At 40.5% G+C, this 22,234-nt stretch overlaps 2 protein-coding genes across 5 annotated transcripts; one reads left to right on the top strand and one right to left on the bottom strand.

Annotated features, from left to right (window-relative positions):
- Nucleotides 1-646: 646 nt before the first annotated feature.
- On the top strand, nt 647-4,451 carry klf4 (Kruppel like factor 4). Of its 3 annotated transcripts, XM_023793315.2 has the most exons (5): nt 655-980; nt 1,141-1,261; nt 1,941-2,703; nt 2,794-2,958; nt 3,411-4,451. In XM_023793315.2, the coding sequence occupies exons 1-5, from the start codon at nt 976-978 to the stop codon at nt 3,584-3,586; spliced, it is 1,230 nt and encodes a 409-aa protein (XP_023649083.1). In that variant the 5' UTR covers nt 655-975; the 3' UTR covers nt 3,587-4,451. The 3 variants fall into 3 exon arrangements, with proteins under 3 accessions (XP_023649082.1, XP_023649084.1, XP_023649083.1); XM_023793314.2 differs by having other exon boundaries at nt 647-980; nt 1,941-2,958; XM_023793316.2 differs by having other exon boundaries at nt 652-1,178; nt 1,941-2,958.
- Nucleotides 4,452-6,918: 2,467 nt separating this feature from the next.
- Nucleotides 6,919-19,744, bottom strand: rad23b (RAD23 homolog B, nucleotide excision repair protein). 2 transcript variants are annotated; one of them, XM_072714598.1, is made up of 10 exons: nt 19,493-19,744; nt 16,720-16,801; nt 16,323-16,402; nt 13,371-13,564; nt 12,942-12,997; nt 10,392-10,519; nt 9,820-9,958; nt 9,497-9,624; nt 8,113-8,271; nt 6,919-7,667 (listed from the first exon to the last, which is right to left on the bottom strand). In XM_072714598.1, exons 1-10 carry the CDS (start codon nt 19,556-19,558, stop codon nt 7,554-7,556), a joined length of 1,146 nt encoding a protein of 381 aa, XP_072570699.1. In that variant the 5' UTR covers nt 19,559-19,744; the 3' UTR covers nt 6,919-7,553. The 2 variants fall into 2 exon arrangements, with proteins under 2 accessions (XP_072570699.1, XP_072570701.1); XM_072714600.1 differs by lacking the exon at nt 19,493-19,744 and having other exon boundaries at nt 16,323-16,413; nt 16,721-16,761.
- Nucleotides 19,745-22,234: the final 2,490 nt, after the last annotated feature.

The following is a 22,234-nucleotide window of genomic DNA, read 5'->3' as shown; positions in this document are numbered from 1 at the left end:
AATGTCGTTGTTGACGGTATGTCTGCAGGCATTAGTACAAGCTGCCATACTGTTGGTCCTTGTGCAGAACTTTGCTTAAACGCCAGGCTACGAAACTGATCTTAGAAGTGTACGCAACTGTTAGCCAGGTACCGATCTGAACTTTCCCTCCGCATTTCGCAACAAATTCCCATGCCTCGCCAATGCAACTAAAACCACAAGAAATAACTTTTAAACACGTAAAACAACAACGAGCAGTTTCAAAACATAAACCAGAACGTCTTAAGATTGCGCATGTTTAATGTTAAAAGAAAAATACGCTTTGCTCGAAGGGACATTAAGCTACGATTGCATTGGCTTCAGGTGGAGACCTGCCTATATGCCTTATCTCTATATAAGTGTGCGAGGATCCGGTTCTTCCACATTAGCCGTGAATAAAAAGCAAACACGCCGTGTGCGGAGGCCCCCTTTGTTGCTATCGTGCTGTTTAGATACAAACAGTAACTAGAGAGACATCCCTTTTTTTTCCTTCCCCCTCTCCCTCGCTCTCTCCCTCCCTCCTGCGCTGAAAACCAGCTGCCTGTGTTCTCGGTTTTGCGTCACGTGTTTTCGTTTTTCCACGTCCCGTCGCCATGGCCACCGGAAGGCGTGTCCCCGGGATGATTTTAAAAGTCGGGGGAAGCCCATTCACGCGGTCTAGCGCTCGGTTTGATGTAACCGTGTGAGCCCGTTCCATGGCAGCGGCATCGGCAGCTGTAGGGAATCCCTCCCCGAGCGTCGTTCTCGTCTGACCGCTTTACGTTACAGCTCCGCGGCCTCCTTCTTGACAGATCCGCTTCATGTGTCGCATTTGCAGCAGTGACACCGGTGTCATTTGGAGCGACTGAGAAGAACATTTTAAAACTGTCCTGTGGTACACAAAGGCTGCATCCAGCAGAGGGAATTATAAGCAAAAATAAAATAAAAAAAAAATACAAAAAATAAAAATCATCCTTGATGAGGTGCGTTTTCGGTTTTGGTGTAGAAGATCATCTTGTTATTTTCCATCAAGCGCTGTTATTTTCACCGGTCCTCGTGTAAGTTTTGAGAGGACAGAAGACTATTTGCTATAACCTGACTTTTTTTGAAGAATAAAAATTACATTTTCCTGTGTTTTTGCAGGCAGCCGCCGCCAAGTGACTTCGATATGGCATTAAGCGGTACGCTTTTGCCGTCAATATCTACGTTTGCTAGTAGTCCAACTGTCAAGAATAAATCGATAGGACCGGGGTTAGCCAACTCAGTGAGTATGCTCAGATGATCCATTTGTCTTAAACTGTACAAAAATAGCTAAGTAGCATGCATGGATTATTTTGATTATGATTATGATTATTTATTTACGCCGTGGTATTTCACTTTAGTAGAGAGTATTCGGCTTTGCCATTTTGTTTGTAGACGATGTTCACCTAATGTCAGCCACAGGGGCGTTGACTACCTGTAGCGTTTCATACACTATATCCTACTAGCTTTATAGGATGATATTTTTTAATTAAACCGTCGCTCTACTTTATTACTTCGAATTTACAATGAAAATGACAAGTCTTTAAAAATCCATTAAAACGCATCAAATGCGTTCCTGGCGGTATAACAAAGTTTTTCGGTCGCCGAATACTGTCAGTGGACGGACACACCTTAAATCCTTAGGATCAGCATCTAACGTAATTTAAAAAAATACTGACAGAGAACTTATTTAGCTGTCATTGATCCTTTTAGATTAGGTAACAGAGATTAAAAGAAAAAGTGAAGTCATAGCAAATTCTTTGAAAAATATATGAGATTGCTACTTTAGCTAAAAGTTGTAGTCTGACCTAATCCATCGGTTTGCATAGGTGAGAAGTGTTAAGATAAATTTTTAAAATGCATAGTAATAGCTGCTGCTGCAGTAATTGGATCAAAACATCTTGCTATCTTTTTATTCTTAGAGATGGAAGGAAGAGCTCTCCTTTTTAAAGAGACCCTACACACCTTCAGCTGGAAGTTGTCCCGATGAAGATATCCTGGCAGGACTGGCTAAGAAGGAGCCCGAAGACTTGCTGGACTATGATTTCATCCTCTCCAACACAATGCTACAGCAGCAACAGGAAACCATTGGTAGCAACTCTCAAAACCTGCCCCCCTCCCCAGCTCCTTATGAGCTCCCCTCTCCTCAGGACACTTCTAGTGATGTCCTCTATGCTATCCCCGACGTCAATGACATGCCTCCTTCAGGGGGCTTTGTGGCAGAACTTATGCGACCAGACCTGGATCCTGCATACCTGCAACCAGCCAGCGTACATGGAAAGTTTGTGGTCAAGACTACCATGGACATAGCGGACTATAGCCAGAACCACAGTGTCACTAAAACCAGCCCTTCTCTGGAGTCGTCTTTGCCCTTCATTTGCAATAGGATAAAGAAGGAGAATCCTACCACGTGCACCATTACCCAACAAATAGATCCACACCTTGGCATTAACTCTCACACTGGGACTTGCCAAAGAGCCCATCTTGAGCATCACGGATTTCCCTCTGGCCACCCAAGGGTGGGCACCCGTCTGTCAGGAAGCCTGACCCAGGAAGACATACTAAGCAGAGACCATCACCCCTCTTCTCAGGTTATAAATCACTCGCCATTGCCTCTTCCCCAGAGCTACCATGTCCCCGCAGGCTATCCTCCCTTCCAGCCGCCTCCATCCTTGCAGTACCAAGGTCAGTCCTGTCTAAGTGTTTTTGAAGAACATTTGTGCGTTCTCCATTGCCCACCTGAGGCTATGCTCACTCCACCCTCTTCACCCCTAGAGCTCATGTCCCCGGCAGAATCCTTGCCAGAAGAGCCTAAACCCAAGCGAGGGCGTCGATCTTGGCCCAGGAAAAGGATAGCCACACACACGTGTGACTATGCGGGCTGTGGAAAAACCTACACCAAAAGCTCCCATCTGAAAGCACACCACAGAACTCATACAGGTAGGCTTACCCGACTTAAAGGGGCCCGTCAGTCGAGTGAGGAATCGTAACAATAGCCTTCTTGTTTGTATACATTTGAAATTTTGAAATCAAAATAGGTGGGGGTAGGAACAATGTTTACACCTTTGAAATGTGGAAAAATGGTGTCTTGTATCTCAAATACCTTGAGTAATAAGTGGACAAATTCCTTGAAAGATAACTTGCAAGTTGAGCAAGTTAAAGTTCATATCATGGCATGACTAATGAGAGTGGCATTGATGTTTTTACCACTTTCAGGAGTATATAGGCAAGCTGGCAGTTGGAAGTTAGCAGCCAATAGTAGACAATAATTCGATAAAGACAATATTTTGAAAATGATAATATGTCACTAGATGTCTATGTAGAGCAGGCTGTGCACAATGGTAAAAGTTGTCCATTTCCACGTGATTCTATTTTGAACCTCTTGTGTTTAGGAGAGAAGCCTTATCACTGTGACTGGGAGGGTTGTGGTTGGAAGTTCGCCCGTTCTGATGAGCTTACACGCCACTACAGGAAACACACCGGCCATCGCCCTTTCCAGTGTCAAAAATGTGACCGGGCCTTCTCCAGGTCAGATCACTTGGCCCTGCATATGAAACGGCACTTATAAGACTATTCCGAAAGGTAAAACCTAATGAAATTTGGGACTTTATACTGTGCACTGCCTTTGAGCTATGGCCATACGACACACGCTGACGTCAATGACAAAACAACTGACAACCAGGGCTTGAAAAGCAGGTGATGTCATTGGCTTCCAGTGACCAGCAGAAGACTCTTGAGATCTATCATTACTCCCTGGGACTTAACTGGAATGATTATCCCTACGCAGACAAAACTTGGAGGACCAAGTGCCAAAGTATGACTGGAAATCTATGAATTTCAGGGGAAAAAATACAAATGATTACCAGTAACAAAGAGGCCTTCAACCTTCATAATTACATCTCTCTTCTGGAACACACTGTGCAACATTGTATTAAAAATCTATTTTATATTGTTTTAACAGGCCATTCAGTTGGGGTACAAAAATCATTTAAAGTAAGTTACAAGATGGTGCTTAGTGACTTGCGTATTTATGGTACCTAAGGAGGGGGCTGAGAGAGCAAAATGGCGCAAAGTTCACCCAAACTCCACTGAATGCTTTTGGGAAACTTGGCCTTTTTTTAAGTGCCATATGGATATCTGTGACTTTCTTACAAAGTTTTATTCCACATGCTTGACAACAATCAGGTGAATGTTTTACTTCTAAGCAGTGATGTCAGTTTTCACTACACTGTGGTTACAAAGTGCAATAATGTCTTAAATGGAACATTTTTCAGAGAATAGTCTGAACAAAGGTTTTTAACACTAAATAATATAATCTGCTTAATTTTGTATATTTGTAAATAAATGTTTTATTGAAGCTGGAATTTGTATGTACAGTATTATCACAACACTATGCATCAAATAAAACTTATTTAAATGTTGGTACATTTTAACCTTTATGGTTTTGTATATTTTATTTACATTTCAATAGGCAGTTGTGCTTCGAAACTGCCGGTTTCACACATTTAATAATTTTGCTTTATATCTGTTGGATAAATACCATTATTAGCTATCAAATTACAGGATATCTGTTAAATGTTTTTGTATTGTCCCTATTAAACATTAAAACACATGGTAAAAGACGAGAAATATGAAAATAATTTCCCAGATTTTAGATGGCATTATGTACATGTAGTATTATTTTTATGGCGACATTGTTTCGTTTTATTATCCATGACTTAAAGAAGAATATATAATTACTCTCATGAATAATGGGGAAACTGCCTTGGGCCATTTTAGGCTTTTATCTAAAAAGCTCAGAACAAATATACTTCTAAGATGTCATGTTTCCATGGTATTCTCTTTTCATACACAAGAGAGAAGAAATCTGAAGCAAGACATACTATTGGATGACATTTAGCTGTGTCATTTAATCTGATTCGAACTCCTGATTAATCATTTGTATACAATTTCTGAGCCGTTAAATCTAGAGCTAGGCATGCTAAACATATCACAAAGGATGTTAAGCCATTTCAGAGAGTATTTATCATAGCTGATTGGATTAAGGCAACTGCTAAGCAATGTGAGATATAAATTTCTGTGCTTTTATCAATTAGCTATACACAGCTGCATTTTAAACCAATCTTTAGGGTATAATTACAATTGCATGCCTTTCAGGTTGTTTCTATACCACCTTCTATTGATGTTGAAATGATGTTCAACCACATCAAAAAAAAAAACACTGTTGCTCTTTGTGTGTGGTAGAGAAATGTTTGTCACAGTCAAATACCCCCTAGTTCATGAAAGGACCCGCTACCTTTTCATTTTTATTAAAACTGTGCATTAAATGGCAACGTCTATATAGCGAATGTCAACTGAGTGACATCTTGTAACCACCCTCAAAGCCTGAGGTCTTAGGAGGAAAATGGTACACAAAACCTAATCCTCCACATCCTAAATCATACCGAGAGGGTAGTAGAGACTTTTACAAAAGTAAGAAAAAAGCAAACAAAAACACAGGAACAGACCTTTGTATTTAGAACAATAAGCTGAATTCTCCCTTTCCTGAACAAGAGAACAGGACTGTTACAAACCACACCTGCCAGAACTGGATGAAGGCTCAGATCACATCTTTTAACCTTTCTGTAGTCTGCTGTAATTCTTTCTCTCCTACTTTTTTCCTCAATAAAGGAGTCCCATGGTCACCATTCACCTGAAAGGGAGCTTTCAACTGAAAAAAGCAGAATGCTGTAGTCATACTGCCCCCTTTAGGCCAATAGAAAATTACAGGGTATTGAAGGAAGGATTGGCAACCTTCGAGTTTAAAGGAACACGTGGCCTTTTAGCTAATCAAAGTTATCGCTATGTATATCTATGTAGTTTAGCTGTGAGTATTTTACGTCTAAGATTGATAATTGGACCTACACAAGTACACTTGCAAACAATCTGCATGCCCACACTATGAAACAAACAAAAAATCTATAGTTGTCATTTAAAGAAAAACTGCTTCCTCAACTTGGTTCTGTAATTCCAGCCACAATTTTATTCATGTTAACATGCATCAGTGGATTTAATAAAGATAAAACCATTCCTTTACCAAGAGAGAGTGCAGAAAGGTGTGCAGAAAGCTTTTTAATGGATGTTTCTGCCATCTGGTGGTCAGCTTTAAAATTACACCACATTTGAAAGCTTCTTTTCACCCTCCAAACAAATTCAAAAGTAACAAAGCAAAATCCTGTAACTTAGTTGCAGCATGTTTTTTTCCATTTGTCATAAGGAGACATGGCTTTGCTGTTTTTTCCTAGCAGAGTTAAGTGAAACGAAACATCAGTTATGTACGATAAAAACCTGTTGGCCGAGTTTAACATGCGAGTAAGAACTTTGTTTTTCAATGGCTTTAAAATTGCAATCCAGTGTAAAATGTGTCTTCTTTCAGCTAAAAAAAGCTCTGCAAGTAAGGCTATATCCGTTAGGAAAAGATGAGAACCGAAGATGAGGAGCTGCTGGCTTGAGGCCCCTGACTGCAATTTGAATAGGAATGCAGATGACTCAGTTTATTTTAATATTTTATCTGACAGGCATTTAGGCTACAGAGCTCAATGCTTAAAAAAAAAAAAAAAAAACATATGGCATGAGTGTAGGGGAAATCTTAGTGACGGAAATGAAGCAGAACTAATTTATGCAATCTTACACAGCCAAGTTCAGAATTATTCAAAACCATGTTTTTCAGGGGAAAAAAAATCTATAAAATCAAAATTTGAATCAGAAATGGCCATGTAACATTAGCTAGTGATGTTAACAAGCAGTGCTTTCCAAGTTCTAGCCATGGAATCAATACTAAAACTTTACATTCTTGAGCTCTAGAAATTGGGGGAAAAACTAACATTTTCAAGAATGTACACTTTGAAAAAACAAGGGTCATTTTAAATATGCTCAAAAGTTTTATTTTTTCTGTAAAATAACAGTAAATCATAGTAACTGGAACTGTCAACAATGCCTGCTATAAGCCATTTATATGCTGTAAATGTTAAATACATGAATGAATTGCACTTCATTCTGCATGAAAACACAGCAATACTTGTTTTTGTAATTCTCCCATGGAACCTGAAAACTAAGCGTGCATGCAGTATGCTTAGACATTTAAAAATGTTTAAAAACAGAAAACATTTTTCATATTTACTGTCATATGGTACACTATGGTAAACAGTACTAGACTCACTATACTGTTCTACCGGGGGAGGGAAAAAGAAAATCTAAGTATGAAAATTTATGAATTAAAAGACCAGAGCTACCCTTGTCCACCTAAACTGATAGACATTTGACAGTTTCTACACAATTTTCATATTGCATCCAAGCTATATGCAAAAGAAGCAGATTGCACACAGTTGATTTCTGAGGAGGCGAGGTGACTTTACTTATTAATTAAAGTGTTCATAAACAGTTCCTTTTTTGCACAGAAAAGTTGATCCGGTGTTACCAAGATACATTGTAGTAAAATCTAGGAAAGGTAAAGGCAAAAGTAAAGGGTCAAAAGGCTGAACAAACCTATGATCCCTTTAATCATCATCAAAGTTCTGTTGTAAAAGGAAGTTTGCTGCCAAGTTTTCGTTCTTCTCACAGGCAAAGTAAGCCTGGATAACTAGTCCTTCTGGGAATCCTAGCGCTTTTAGCTGAAACAAGAAATTAGCGGAGGATATTGGTTACACTCATCTCAAAGGAACTGCTATTTTATTTGCCAAAGACTGAAGCAGCACCTGTCAGGTAACTATTCAACACTCTCTCTCAAACACACACACACACATGCAAAACACCTTTTTCCCCACACCAAATATGAGATACAATACTGCTAAATACTTGTAATAGCTGAGAGAAGGCCAGTGCTGTTTCAGATATATAACACAGCTAGTTCATTTTCTTGACACCAGTCCTATTTTTTCTACTTGACAAATAAAGTTAATGCTTTAACAAGTGTTTGTAAAATAGTCATTGATGACACACACACACACAAAAAAAAAACTGAACAGATACACAGCAGAATCGCAGCATCACACTACCTTCTGCCAACGGCAAATCTTTTTACTTGAAACCACTGTTCATTCCCCTTTATTTACATACCCGTTCAATGGCTTCCTTCTCTTGGGGCGTAACCTGGATGTAGTTCATGTGCCCACTCCCGGCCTCAGCCACCCCTCCCCCTCCACCTCCACCCTGACCGGCTTCCAGGACCGGCTCGTTTAGCATCTGGATGAACTGCTCTTGGTGGCTGCTGATTTGCTGTAGAGGAGACCAGGACACTTAAGGGCTCTAAATAATTTACACCAGACAAATTCCACATTTCATGGCCATTTGGACAAATGGATACAAATAAGGTCAGATAAATCCAACACGTGGACCGATTTGTGCATCGCAAACCTAGAGGAAAGCAGGACGAGCTGTGATGCTTAAACATGTTAGAACACGAATCTCAAATTTAGGCGTGTACACAAAGGGCCGACACTTACGCCTGAAGCGGAACAGTCCGCCCATCACAGAAAAAGGCGGATCACGTGTAAGCGTGCAGTATAAGGATTAGCTTTTACGTTCTATGGTAACATCAGAAAAGTGCAAATCGGCTAAATAAAACCATTTACTGGATTTCAACAAGGCAATGAAATGAATGGTAAACTTCCATAATTTGCATTTAAAAGGGAAATCCATATGCAGAAAACATCATTTTAGTTATAACCTATACTGGAAGTGAAGAGAGACTCTGGACACCAGAGGCCTGTATTCTTCAGCATCGTTACTGAATCAATGAGTTTATTTGTTTACAGTTTAGAATATCTAGATGGCTGAATGTTTTACTGAAGCAAATCAGGTTAAGTATCTGTCCTAGAATACTGCAGAGTGTCTCTTCCGGGACATAAACCAGTAACCGTTAAACCGCAGCCACCCCTGATGAGTTTAAAATGAACACCCTGGCTTAAGTCCAGAATGCAATTTAAATCACATTACGTAACTCATGTACGCATCAAATATGCAGAAGACATTTTTAAGAGATTAGCTAGAAGAAGAAAAAATAAAGCAGAGCACACTGCCACCACCAGTCCAACTGGGAACTGCCAGTAGTGACCAACAAACAAGGAGAAGAATCAAACGTGATCATTTTGCTCCCTGAAGTTGCAGTGGACCTGCGCAAGCGAATGCATGAAATGACACACGAAATTCAACTTTTTGGCAGAATTCCCTCTGAGTAAACAAGCACAGGCTTCCACAAAAAAAAAAAAAATAGAGCAAAGTGGGTTAAAGATTTGAAGTGGATTACAAAGTGCTCTCCTTTCAACACAAAACCAAATAAAAGGAACTTCACGCTAAAGCCGGGAAGAAAGACTTCCACTTCGGGACAGAAGCCCTGGATAGCACTGGCAGCTACACATGACCTCTTTTCACTGAGTGCGCTCGGAAATGCACTCCAGTTGTGTTTGCACACGGCTGGTACTAAAACACTGGGACTGGGTACCTGCAGCAGCTGGGGGTTCTCTCTGCCAATTTGCTGAAGCAGAGCCGGCAGCAGAGACGGGTTCTGCTGAATGATCTGTCTCATCTGCTGGAACTGGGGTTGGTTCCTTAGGAACTCCAGGGGATTGGCTGGGAGATCAAAAAGAATAGAAGCATCATATAATATATAGGTCTACAAAAACCCTTCCCTCCCCTTAACCAGTAACATCACAGAAGAGGCCTAATGTTACCAAACCTTCCAGAAACGCATTTTCTGACAGTTGTGCCAGAGCAGTTAAAAGTTCTGATCCCCGGCTCTGTCTTCAGGGTGTGTGAGAAACTCACCCCCACCGGTGGTAGTGGACTGGGCAGGAGCAGAGCCTGTGGGTGACGATACCGGGCCCGTGGTGCCGCTAGGAGCACCACCAGAGGGAGACACTACAGGGTTGGCCGCCGTGCTGCCGTCTCCCTCCGAAGGAAGACCCTGAGGGACAGAATAGCGTTGATACAGACATCGAAAGGCACAGCGCCACCTACAGCCATCAGAGGAGAGGTCGCATGTGAAAAATTAATGTTCAAAAAATAAATAAGTAAAAGTGAAACTAAGACAGGCAATAAGTAGGTGTATTGTCAGCATATGCTGCAGAACAGGATGGCCAATCATATCCAGAAAGTGCTGTTGGGTATGCAGGTTTTCGCTGCAACTCCCTAATTAGATTACTGATTGGCTGAGGAGTCCTCACACCTGGGTTTGAACAGCGGACCTAAAGGTTATCCCACAAACCTGCACACACACCGGCCCTTTCGGATAAGATCGCCTACCCCTGTCGCAGAAGAACATGAGCACAAATAACTCAAGGCGTGTAAGCAGGCAGCACTCTGCTGCCTGGTCTGGGTGGTCCAGGCCAGAGGCTCACCGTCAGCAGGTACTCCACGGCTCTGTCGGGGTTGTTAAAGCTGGCCCTCAGGGCCGCCACCACCTGCTCCCTCTCGTAGCCCATTAGCATGATTTCCGTCACCATGTTCTCGTAAGACTGGCCCGTCACTGGGAGGCAGAACACGGGCAACTTTTACATTCCCATCACTACTATTTCATATTGCTTAACTGACACTTCGGTCCAATGTGACTTCATACTGTTACATAATCATTTATATACCTACACATTGCACTCAGTAGTTTCAGTTTCAGCACTGGCCTCTTCCTGGTACCTTTCAAACACGATGCAACCTGTTGCTAATTTCCAAACCATTTATAAGCTAAAATGTCACTACAGTAGTCCCCCGAATCCTTGGGCGATGCATTCCAAGAGCTACCGCGGATAACAGCAAGTCATCCATGGGTCCCATATATAATGTGATTTTTGTGTGATTACATACAGTAATTGATGAATTACGCACAGTAAGGTGCCGTCCACATGCACCTGGCAAACTGCTCGGAGCAGGTGGAAAATTCACTTTCCTGTTCTCGTGGTCAGTGGCGGACGGGTGAACATTACATCATGAAAGCGAAATAGCTCTAAAAACAAGTGCGATTGTAAAGTGTTTTTCGGCTTGAAACAAAATAAGTTATTGTTGGTTTACACCAAAAAAGGCCCAATCTCTTGCTGTTGGGTCGAAAATAGAGGTAAAAAAAAAAAAAAAACGCACAATGGGTTCGCAAATGTTTACTTTCAATACACGACACTAAAGGTGAATTTAAAAACACACATACAGCAAGCTGCTATGACAATGGGTAAGTTATTAAGTCTTATATAACTCTTATTCTGATAATATTAAACTAATATTAGTAAATATTTTCCTCACTTCAGCTAGCTTTTGTCAGCTTATGTGAAACATTGGCTTTCAATGCCATTTACATAGTTTAGTGTAGCATGTAGATAACTCTGCTAACATGCTGCCTTATGTAGCAAACATGTTATTTCCTGGTGGCTAAGCTAATGCCTTATGGAGTTTACAGATGTTTGTAAATGTTCTAATGTATTTCACCTCGTTTTGGATAGCTTTAGATTATGGTTGCTAATATATATTTGGCTCCGTTTTGGTTAGCCTATAACACTGCTATCGGTAATGTTATTTAGCACAAACATTTCGGGTGTAAATGTTTGAGATGCTAGCATTTTTTTAGGCTAACATTTTTTTATTTATTTGTTTTTAGGAATGTGTCTGCATCACCCTTGCCTTCACCAGCACCTCACATCGGGACACGCATGCTAAATAAACCACAAACAAAGAAATATGTGTCTGTCTTCAAATTATTTTCTTGTAGCACTTTCCTCTGTCCCATACCTGACTGAAAGGGGTAATTATACAGCTCATTATGCAGGTCTTTGTCTTCTCTGGTGTGAACTACAGCATTATTCATGATCATTCCCACCTCCTCGCATATGGCCTTTCTAAACAAAAAGTGTCTTAGAAAATTTAAATGAATGTATTGTTTTCTGTAAATGAGTGAGTGAGATGATTGTCACATCATTTTGAAGTAAAACCTCTACACTACAAGATCCAGGTCACAAAAGTCTTGTACACAAATGTCATGAATGCGTTTTGTGGTCTAATTTCAGTGACTTATTTTTTTTGTTGTTTTCAATAATCACGCATAACTTTTTTTCTCCAATATAAAGACTTGTGCATACATGCTGCTCATATATTATTGTAGCCCAGTTTGTGCTGAATACAATGTTATCAGACATTAGACATTTATATGTTTATAAGTAACTGAAAACTACACAAATGTCAGGACATGTCAGAATCTCTTCAGGGCTCCAAAACACCTTCAGACTCCCAAGGGTTAATTTAGTAAGAGCATTTTGTATGGATGGTGAGGGTCAGTGCATTTTTTCTGAATTAACTCTTGATATGATTTTTAGGTGACGTTAAACAATCTGGGGTACTGGGATACTGCAATTATTAGTTTCTCTTCCATGTTGTTACATGGTTTGGTTTCTATGTGGCCAAACCTACCCGTCACAAACCAAAGATTATATCTGATTGGATGCCGCTTTGCTAGAGGTCCAGAACTAGGTCAAAGTTCAAATGATTTTGATTTTGACATAGAACGGCGCAAAAACGTTGCCACTTGCAGTGGACGGCGCCTAAGACATCACCAACATTAAATATGGTAATAAAATACATTATACAGCACTGTATTCTCTCAAATGAAAGGGACATTTTAACCTAATTCTCAATAGACGATAGCGTAATAAGAATATGCCATGTATCAAAGGATGATGAAGTAATGAAAATTATGCTTTTTATACCCCTCAAAGGATGAAGGAACAATGAAAAAGCATACCGTTATACATTTCACTTTTCTTTGGACCGTGATAAACGTGGATAACAAACCACTGAAACCACAGATACAGGGGGGATACTGTACATTGCACTACTACAGAAACAGCCCACAATGTTATATTAGCAAGGACTTACTGCTAAGCAGAATTTAATAGAGTTAAATGGCAGCTATTTACCCAGAGCAGATGTGGCCTCCTCAAATATGTTCACATTTGTCGCAAGACCTGACGAACTGCAAGGATATTGAAAAGGACAACAGATTAACAAGAAGCTGGTGAGTGTGTGTGTGGAGGGGGGGGGGGGAGGGGGTAGTAACCTTTTCTGTCCTACAAAAAATTTAATTAAAAAACTGATGGCAGAACTATGACAAATGCAGGACAGCAGCCTAGATGTCGGTCAAGCTGCTGACCTTTGAACACTGAAGTGCAGCCAAACGTCTTGGCAAATTTTCTATTGCAAGGTAAATGAACATGATCCAGCAGATCTTACCTTATTATAATAATAATAATAACAACAATGTAGTACTACAAAACCATGTTGAAGACAATACAACTAAAGATGTAATATTTAAAATAATAAAAAATAAATAAAAAAAAGACAGTTACCTGACAGGAGAAGTTGCGGGGGCTGCACTGGCTGGGGGCTTCTCTTCGCTGGTCTTTTCCTCTTGGTCAGCATTGTCAGGGGGGCTCTCGGCAGTGCTGGGGGACGCTGGCGTGGGAGTCAAACTGCTGTGGGAGCTGGAGCCCGCAGTTGTGGTGGCAGAGGATGGCTGGGTAGTGGAGGGTGCGGCTTTAGGCTGCAGAGGAAGACAGAGCTGCAGATCACACTCTAGAGGGAGCTCTCCCATCTCACCCAGAGCAACGGTTTTAATACACATGTAACTACTCTATGCTACAGCTCTTCATCCATTTCCCAACCCAGTCTATGGGGACCCACAGATGGTCCACATTTTTGCTCCCTCCACGACTGAAAGGGAGCAAAGACGTGGACTGTCTGCAGGTCCCTGAGGAGCAGATTAAGAAACACACTTCTCTAAACTAATAACAAACCATTTCCTCAGACAGAAAATGTTCTAGAGGCAGTCTATTACGATCAACACAAGTTATCTGTCTGCCTCGTGTCTGAGACCAGAACTCAACCACAAAGGAACAACCAGTTTAACCTCCATTCCTCCAAAATGTTTAGTTTCTGGAAGCGTGATGCAGGGCACCCCCCTAGGTATTTGGTTTGGGATTCATAAACCCCTCCCAAAAACCGTTTGGTAAATTCTACCCCAATCCCCGTCTTGCTCTCCTTGCAAACTGTGTGTTGACTCTTCTGTTCAATACTGCTGCTACAATGAAAGAAGCAAAAGCCAATGAACTGGTTAAGATAACAGCTTGCCGTGCACAATGTACTAAGTGTTCAACCAGCTGTACACTTCTCTACCATGTACATTAGGGGTGCAATGATTATTCGACATTGTCGACAAAACTCAACAATAAAAATAGTCGCAGACGAATTTGATTGTCGATAATTGTCGCCAGACGTATTTTTAAACGGATTGAGACGTTTTCCTTCCTTTCTACCTGTATAACACTACCGCTTTCCAATAGACTGCACCAATACACCACACTGGTGAGATTCGCTCTTGCGCAATAGCATTCAGTGACAGGTAGAAGAATGGCGGCCACAAATCAGGCATCATCGTGTATTAAACGCTCAAGTCTGGGACACATGGATTAAAGTTTTCTGGATTTCCGTCAACTGGTTAATAATGAGATTCATGTAGATTCAGGACAGTGGCTCCAATGTTGCAAGTGCTGCAAGAGCTTATGCTCCATTAAAAATAAATAAATAACAGCAGTTTTGAAGGCTTGCTGTTAACAGAGTACTGGCAATGGGAAGCTGCTCTAAATTTCCCGTATTTTGGGTCGGGATCTTGGGATTTTTCAGGTTGCTTTAAAATTAGTTTATAAACATAGGCTATATAAATAGCTGATATGACAAGAAATTACCATGTATTTTAACCTCTATACCGCAAATGAAGTACGAATTAGCATATATAGGTTAAAATGCATGATAATTTATTGTCATAGCGCAAATGCACATAAAATACGTACGCATTTGCACTGTCACAGAAATGGATTGCCGCACGTATCGCTTTTAAAGGTGAATGCGTACTTAAACACCAGTTATATGCAGCCCTGATTATAACAAAGATTGTATCAGAAATTCGGATTTGTATCGGTGCCGATCCAGACATATATGACGGACCGGGTATCGGCCATGTGTGACCAATCCACGTCCTATACTTACTTATTTAGTTTTTGGCAATCTCAAAAAAGATAGATTTAACACGAAATAGGAGCTATGTGCACAATTGAACGACAGCTCTTTCCCATTTTATATGTTTTTTTGCGGCATTCAAGTCGAACAATAACCTCATGCTAAATGAAAAAGCTGGTAGCTAAATAGGAGCCATTTTATAATTATGCAATTTATAATCCGATTAGTCGACTAATCGATAGTCGATGACTAGTCGACTATCAAAATAGTCTTTAGTTGCAGCCCTAATGTACATATGCCTGCATTTACACTCTACCTGGCAGCCACTTTGGACAAATCACTAGGTGCAGTAAATGTCATATTGTGCATTGCAACAGATGCTAAATGATAATGGTCCTAGGTACTACAGCATCCTTCATGCAGTACTGTCAGGAAGACACTATGATTAGGAAAGTACTCTGAAATAACCTGTCGGAACATTCTCACATCTGACTATTCCATCTCTGAATGGCAGAAAAATCTTTCTAAAATCTCCAATCAATACCCACCATTAGACAACATATTACCATGCTGCACTAAGGACACCCCATCCTCATTGACCCAACATTACCCCCCCCCCTCCAAATCTTTGTTACACACAGGTTACACAAAAGCTAAATACTGACATATAAATATACAATGTATTTTTTTTTTTTTTTCTTATTTTGTATTTATTAGTGTGCCTTAGGGTTCTAATAAAAGTAATTTCATTGTTACACAATGACAATAAAGTGCTCAAATCTTGAAGCAGAATGAAATAAGCAATATTCCCTAAATTAATTTTTGGACTGCAGGAAATTAAATGTAGTCCACCAAAGCTACAAAACAACCAGCCAACTACAACTAGTAATTAAGACTATGAATCTCAAGCCAAAGTCTACCAACACGACGCTCCTTATAAAGAACACTGTGCTTGAGCCATTCATAAGGGGCCAGAAACAATTTGCTACTTTCAGCAAACACCATAAATGACATGGTGCAAAAATATTTGTGTCACTCAGCAATTGTTAGCATTAAGAATATGATAAACTGACCAGTCATGTGATATTTAAAATGAAATATACTTCCATTAGGCACAGGTGCCAAATAGATAGTCTTAAGGATATTTTTGAATTGCAAGCATAATTATTATTTAGTTTAACTTGCAATTCAGCCACCATCACTCTTTTCAGCATTTAGCCTATTTTTTTGAAGACGAGGGTATTTACTGACCCAAAAAAAAAATTACAACTCATTTCTTTACTTACCTTGGCCACCATGACCACCACAAAGTTTTTTTCATCAATCTTGTACTCCTTTAGTGCGGTGTCATCATTAAGGATTTTGCCTCAAAAGAACCAAAAATAAAACCAAAAATTAAAATGAACACATACTCATAAACCAAAACATATTAGCCAAAGCAACAGACTTTTAGTTGGACACCACTACTGGGTAAGAAGAAAAAATGTAGCTAAGACATTCAGCAAATAATTAATGAGTGCGATCAATTTTATAATAAGACTTGGTGCCATTTTCTTTGGTCCACTGGAAAAAACAACCTAGAATAAAAATCCCTGACTGCAGATGCTGAAAAAAACCACTGTGGTGGTCAAAATCAAAATCAACATAGTACAATTCAAAAACAGAACTTTGAAAATGTATTACCTGCATATATCAACTTTTGCCCAGCTACTGGGAATCCATCTTTTCCCTTTTCATTCTCAATCTTCTCCTTCAGTGCTTTTACCTGTTAAAAGAGCAACAATTTAAAAAAGGTCAAACAGTGAACTGAAGATTAACGTACAGGACTGTCGTACAGTAGATCCGTCGGCTAGCTAGATAACTTGTTGGATTTAAGGTGCTGCAGTTTATATATGACTTTTATCTTCGCTCCCTTACATTTCCCTCAGACTGGCTTAAATCCAAAAAGTTATCCAGCTAAGCAAGAAATACAGGTCCCAGGTCCTCAAGAGACATGCTAAGAGGTCATTTCATTTATCTTTGTGACACAGAACCTCAATAAGTTCCTTCTAAATAATTGCAAAGCAAATGCAGTTCTCATCATTATGTTTTAAAGAAATTATCAGCAAGACATTTAACAGAAGTTTGGTTAAAGAAACTTAATATAAGAAATTAAATTTGGGGAATGAACAGTGATTTTTCCTGTAAACACTAAAAGTAAACTGCTATATAATACATCTTCCTTACATTTTCAGTTCATTATAGGAGACAAACACACACACAGCATGAAAAACACTGAGAAACTAATTTGCCCAAGTGTCAAGTCTAGGACTGCTGGGTAAGCCCCAAGGCAGAATACACAAACTCCACACTCAGAGGCAAGGACCGAAATCAAAACCCCAGCCCTGGGCATCAGAGGCCACGGTGATGTGCCATCCTGCAGGGAATATTATGCTAAATGTATTTGCTAAAACAGTGATATGTATATGGACCAGGTACAGCAAACATGATTTAATTACAAGTGTCAATTATTAATCTAAAACATAACGTACCAAAAAACCTTTGTACCTTATGAAATTTAAATTGATTTGATTAAATTCTACATAGGAAACTGAAAACTGCATGGCAGGTTTACCAAACATATTCATATGATCAGAATGGATAAATATTAGCTTAAAAAACTAGTCAGCTATATAAACAGCTACTTACTAGTATCCACAGCCAAGACCCAGATGCCTACCCTATGATTAGTTTAGAGCAGATGTCACAAGTATTTGTGTGCATGCTCTAGTTTCATGTTTTTGTCTGTATACTCAAACCACTTGGTTTAGAAGTTACAAAACTTAGGGAGAGAGTGGATGAAAGATACTGCAGCACCATAATGTTGAGGGGATTGAGATAAAAGGCAAATCATGTGACGGTCAATCAAAGGCATGAGCAAGAAGCTTCACGAAAGTCTGATACAGTTCACAGCTAAAAATACTTAGGGTCAAGACACCGCTTAAAATGCAATTCTGTGACAATGAGAAGTAAACAAGAGGCAGTGGTCTGTTGAATGAATGGTAGGTATCTCATGTGCTCAGAGGAACTGTCATCATCCACTGTTCACAATAGGCAGATTTTAATACAAAATGGCAGTTTCAGTCACCATATCTCACCCACACCGAAAGTGGGCTAGTATATTTTGAACTTTGCTGTAATAGCTAGTAAACAAAAATGAGGTTTTGATGATGTTTTTTGAGAAGGAATCTTTGACTGAGCCTCAAATCCTTTAAGCCAAGTAAGGGACAAGGGGAATGTAACAGCTCAGTAGGGAAAGGAGAGGGCTGCCAACTTTGCCAAGAAAAGGCTACAGGCAGCTCTCTGGCCACTTATCCTGCTGTGAGACTTACTCCTAGCATAAGCACCGGTGTTTCAGCAGTATAATGCCCATGCAGTCCATCAGCAGCCTTATGAACAAGGGCTCTAAGAAGGGACAACTTAGGCCATCAGAGCCAGGGCCAAGCCAGATTTAAAAGACAGTGACTCACTTTCAATATAGTTAACACAAAATATACTGAAGGGATTGAAGGAACTATTTCTAAAACTGTAAGACTCCCCTTCATTCTGGAAATACTGTCTGACATTCATTCGACAAAACAAAAAAAAGAAAATATTGAAATGGCAATTTTCTGCAGGGACTTAATACAGTACATCATAGTACATCAGCTCTAAAAGCTCACGTTTAATGTTTAACTCTTTGTGAATTTTGCAATTGATCAGACCCGCAGCCCATTCTTCGGAATAACTATAATAGTAAGAAGTTTGCGCATTCCCTCTATCACCTACCAACCGCTTATCCTTATCAAGGTATTACAGAGCATGTGAGTATTACAACGTTAAGGAAGCCGCTCCCAAGTCAGGGAGTCTCATAAGTGCAAAATAACCATACATCACAAACTCATAGACTGCACACTAAACAATGTAAATATTTTCAAGATTACACAGCAACCTGTGTATCGGAAATTATGCATTACTGACTGTTTTTTGTACTGTTAAGTAGTATTACAGTAGCATTAGCAATGTAGCAATCAAGCTAACAATGTAGCATTAAACAGTCCAGTATGACCTATCAAAATTTCACACTCAGTCATTAGGCCGCAGCAGCTAACAAACTACTCAGAAACAACAACAAAATTTACAAAGAGTAAAATCAGTGACAAAAACTGTTAAAAAGACTATCCCCACGGAATGCTAATTAGCTACTTAGCTTGCTAACTTTCATTTAGAGAGCTAGCATTATTTCAGGTTGCGCACCGTGGTAGCAAAGTTACTCTATCAGGTTCACTAATGTCGTAAAATAGTTAAAAACACAGTTTGGGAAAGTAACCCGACGCCCGAAAGGAAAAATACACATTTCTGTTAACTTTTGCCAATTTTCGCGGGGAGTCCCATCCACCCTCCTGAAACCACGCATGATACTCCCGTCTCCTCTCACCGTCTCCTCTCCGTCAATGTCGATCTTAAACGTCTGCTGCTGTAGGGTTTTCAAAGTGATCTGCATCTTGGCCACGACGGGGTTAGCTAAAATCTAAGAACTCTCTCCTCCTACACGTCTCGTATAAAACTCCTAGTTACAGTGTGCTGACAATTTTCGCTCACTTCACAGACAATCCTCCGCCATTACTGTCTTTTTCTGAACTCATAAACAAACCTATCATGACTCAAGCGACTACGCACGCGCAGAACGACGGAACTTTCTGCGCCTGCGCTTAAAATACAACGCGGTGTTCCGTAGGATTTTCCCACAATCCTTCTGACACTACGGTTGTATCCAAGTTCGCCCCCATTCGGCATGTACCAATGACGGACTGTCGGCTTCCAGCGGAGATTCGGGCTTCTCCCAGTTTTCCTCGTAATACTTTACCAGCTTCCCTAACGATTTGCACGTGCATGTGAACTGCGCCATGTTGAGAGAGATCTCAATATGTGGTTAGCGATATTTTCCGAGTAATCGTCTCTAAATTAGCATCATCCTTCCAGTCTTCCAGAAAAACCTATTTGTCTTCCAATTATTTGCAATTCCGTAGAAATGTAATTTTGACTTAAAATGAAGCTGTACATAGTATCTAATAAATAACAGATTAATGTGAGACTACTGCTGAAGGCAACAGACAGTACGTAACTGAACATGTTTTTGTACTTTTAGCCACCAGACCACTCATGCAGGAATATGTGTGATACTAAGTTATTAAAATATTGGGACTGATTTTATGGAAGACTGCATTATCAGAAGATTCAATACAATGCAATTTAGAAGAAAATCTAACCATTAGGGCAGAAATTGATGATCAGTGACAAATATGGGCTTCAAAGTTTCTGATTTAATAAATAAAATAAATCCAGTTAAAACAGAGGATCCGTGTCTTCTAGCATAAATTTCGCTGGTTCTGTTACATTCACACACACACAAATATATATATATACAGGGACGGATTATGGGTTGTGTGGGCCCCTGGGCAAATTGTTTGCGAGGGCCCCCCCCACCACAACCACCACAATTCAAGGGCCCTTGGCAGCCAAACGCCCTCCCTCCATGTTTCCATCAGAGGCCCTATAGGGTCAGGGGCCCTTGTAGGCAGAGGATCAAAGAATGTAGGCCCTCTAAAATAGACAAACGAAAATACATTGTTGATAAGCGTTGCAAATTGTTTTGGGCTAGGGGCCCCACGGGCCCCCTGCACCCCAAGGGCCCCTGGGCAGCGGCCCCGCTGGCCCGGTCCGTAATCCGTCCCTGTATATATATATATATATATATATATATATATATATATATATATATATATATATATATATACACACTCACCTAAAGGATTATTAGGAACACCATACTAATACGGTGTTTGACCCCCTTTCGCCTTCAGAACTGCCTTAATTCTACGTGGCATTGATTCAACAAGGTGCTCAAAGCATTCTTTAGAAATGTTGGCCCATATTGATAGGATAGCATCTTGCAGTTGATGGAGATTTGTGGGATGCACATCCAGGGCACGAAGCTCCCGTTCCACCACATCCCAAAGATGGTGTTTCATTCAGACCCATTGCCACATGTATATAAGATTGAGCACTTAGCCATGCAGTCATGTTTACAAACATTTGTGAATTAATGGGTTGTTCTGAAGATGTCAGTGAATTCAAGAATGGTACCGTCATAGGATGTCACCTTTGCAATAAGTCATTTTGTGAAATTTCTTGCCTGCTAGATATTCCCTAGTCAATTGTAAGTGGTATTATTATGAACTGGAAGTGTTTAGCAACAACAGAAATTCAGCCTCAGAGTGGCAGACCATGTAGAGTAACAGCGGGGTTACTGAGCACTGAGGCACACAGTGCGTAAAAGTCACCACCGCTCTGTTGACTCAATAAATGCAGGGTTCCAAACTTCCTCTGGCATTAACTCCAGCACAAAAACTCTGTGCCAGGAGCCTCATGGAATGGGCTTCCATGGCCTAGTAGCTGCATACAAGCTTCACATCACCAAGCTCAATGCCAAGCATCAGATGGAGTGGTGTAAAGCACACCACCACTGGGCTCTGTAGCAGTGGAAACATGCTCTGTGGAGTGACGAATCACGCTTCTCTGTCTTGCAGTCTGTGGACAAGTCTGGGTTTGGTGGATGCCAGGAGAATGTTACCTGCCTGACTGCATTGTGCCAACTGTAAAGTTTGATGGAGGAATGATAATGATGGGTTATTTTTCAGGGGTTGGTCTTGACCCCTGAGTTACGGTGTAGGGAACTCTTAATGCTTCAGCATACCAAGACATTTCGGACAATTCTATGCTAGGTTGCAGATTGGTGGCTCTGTCCCAGCACGCACAAGGTTGCTGGTTTGGATCCTGTGAATGCCAGCAGTGATCCTACTCCGTTGGGCCCTTGAGCAAGGCCCTTATAACCTGCAATTGCTTCATCCTGAGTATGACGTTAATCTACATTCTAATCCTGTAAAGTCCTCCAACTTACTGGGCAATTCCGGGGGTTGGAAGCAGGATTGGCACTCCAGCCACTGGAAAAACTCACACTGGAATATTTCGACTGGTGTTGTGCTGAGGTATCACCCACTGTACAGCTGCACTCTGGTTCTCATCCCTGAGGTAGTTTGTTATGTGGTGGGTGCAGCAACACACTGTAATCAGCATGTGCTCCTTACCTTTCCCTATGCTTCCATCATTTTGGGGACAG

This window comes from Paramormyrops kingsleyae, chromosome 7 (genome assembly GCF_048594095.1).
Source record: "Paramormyrops kingsleyae isolate MSU_618 chromosome 7, PKINGS_0.4, whole genome shotgun sequence".
Lineage (NCBI taxonomy): Eukaryota > Metazoa > Chordata > Actinopteri > Osteoglossiformes > Mormyridae > Paramormyrops > Paramormyrops kingsleyae.
This window is presented reverse-complemented; position numbering and strand designations above follow the sequence as displayed.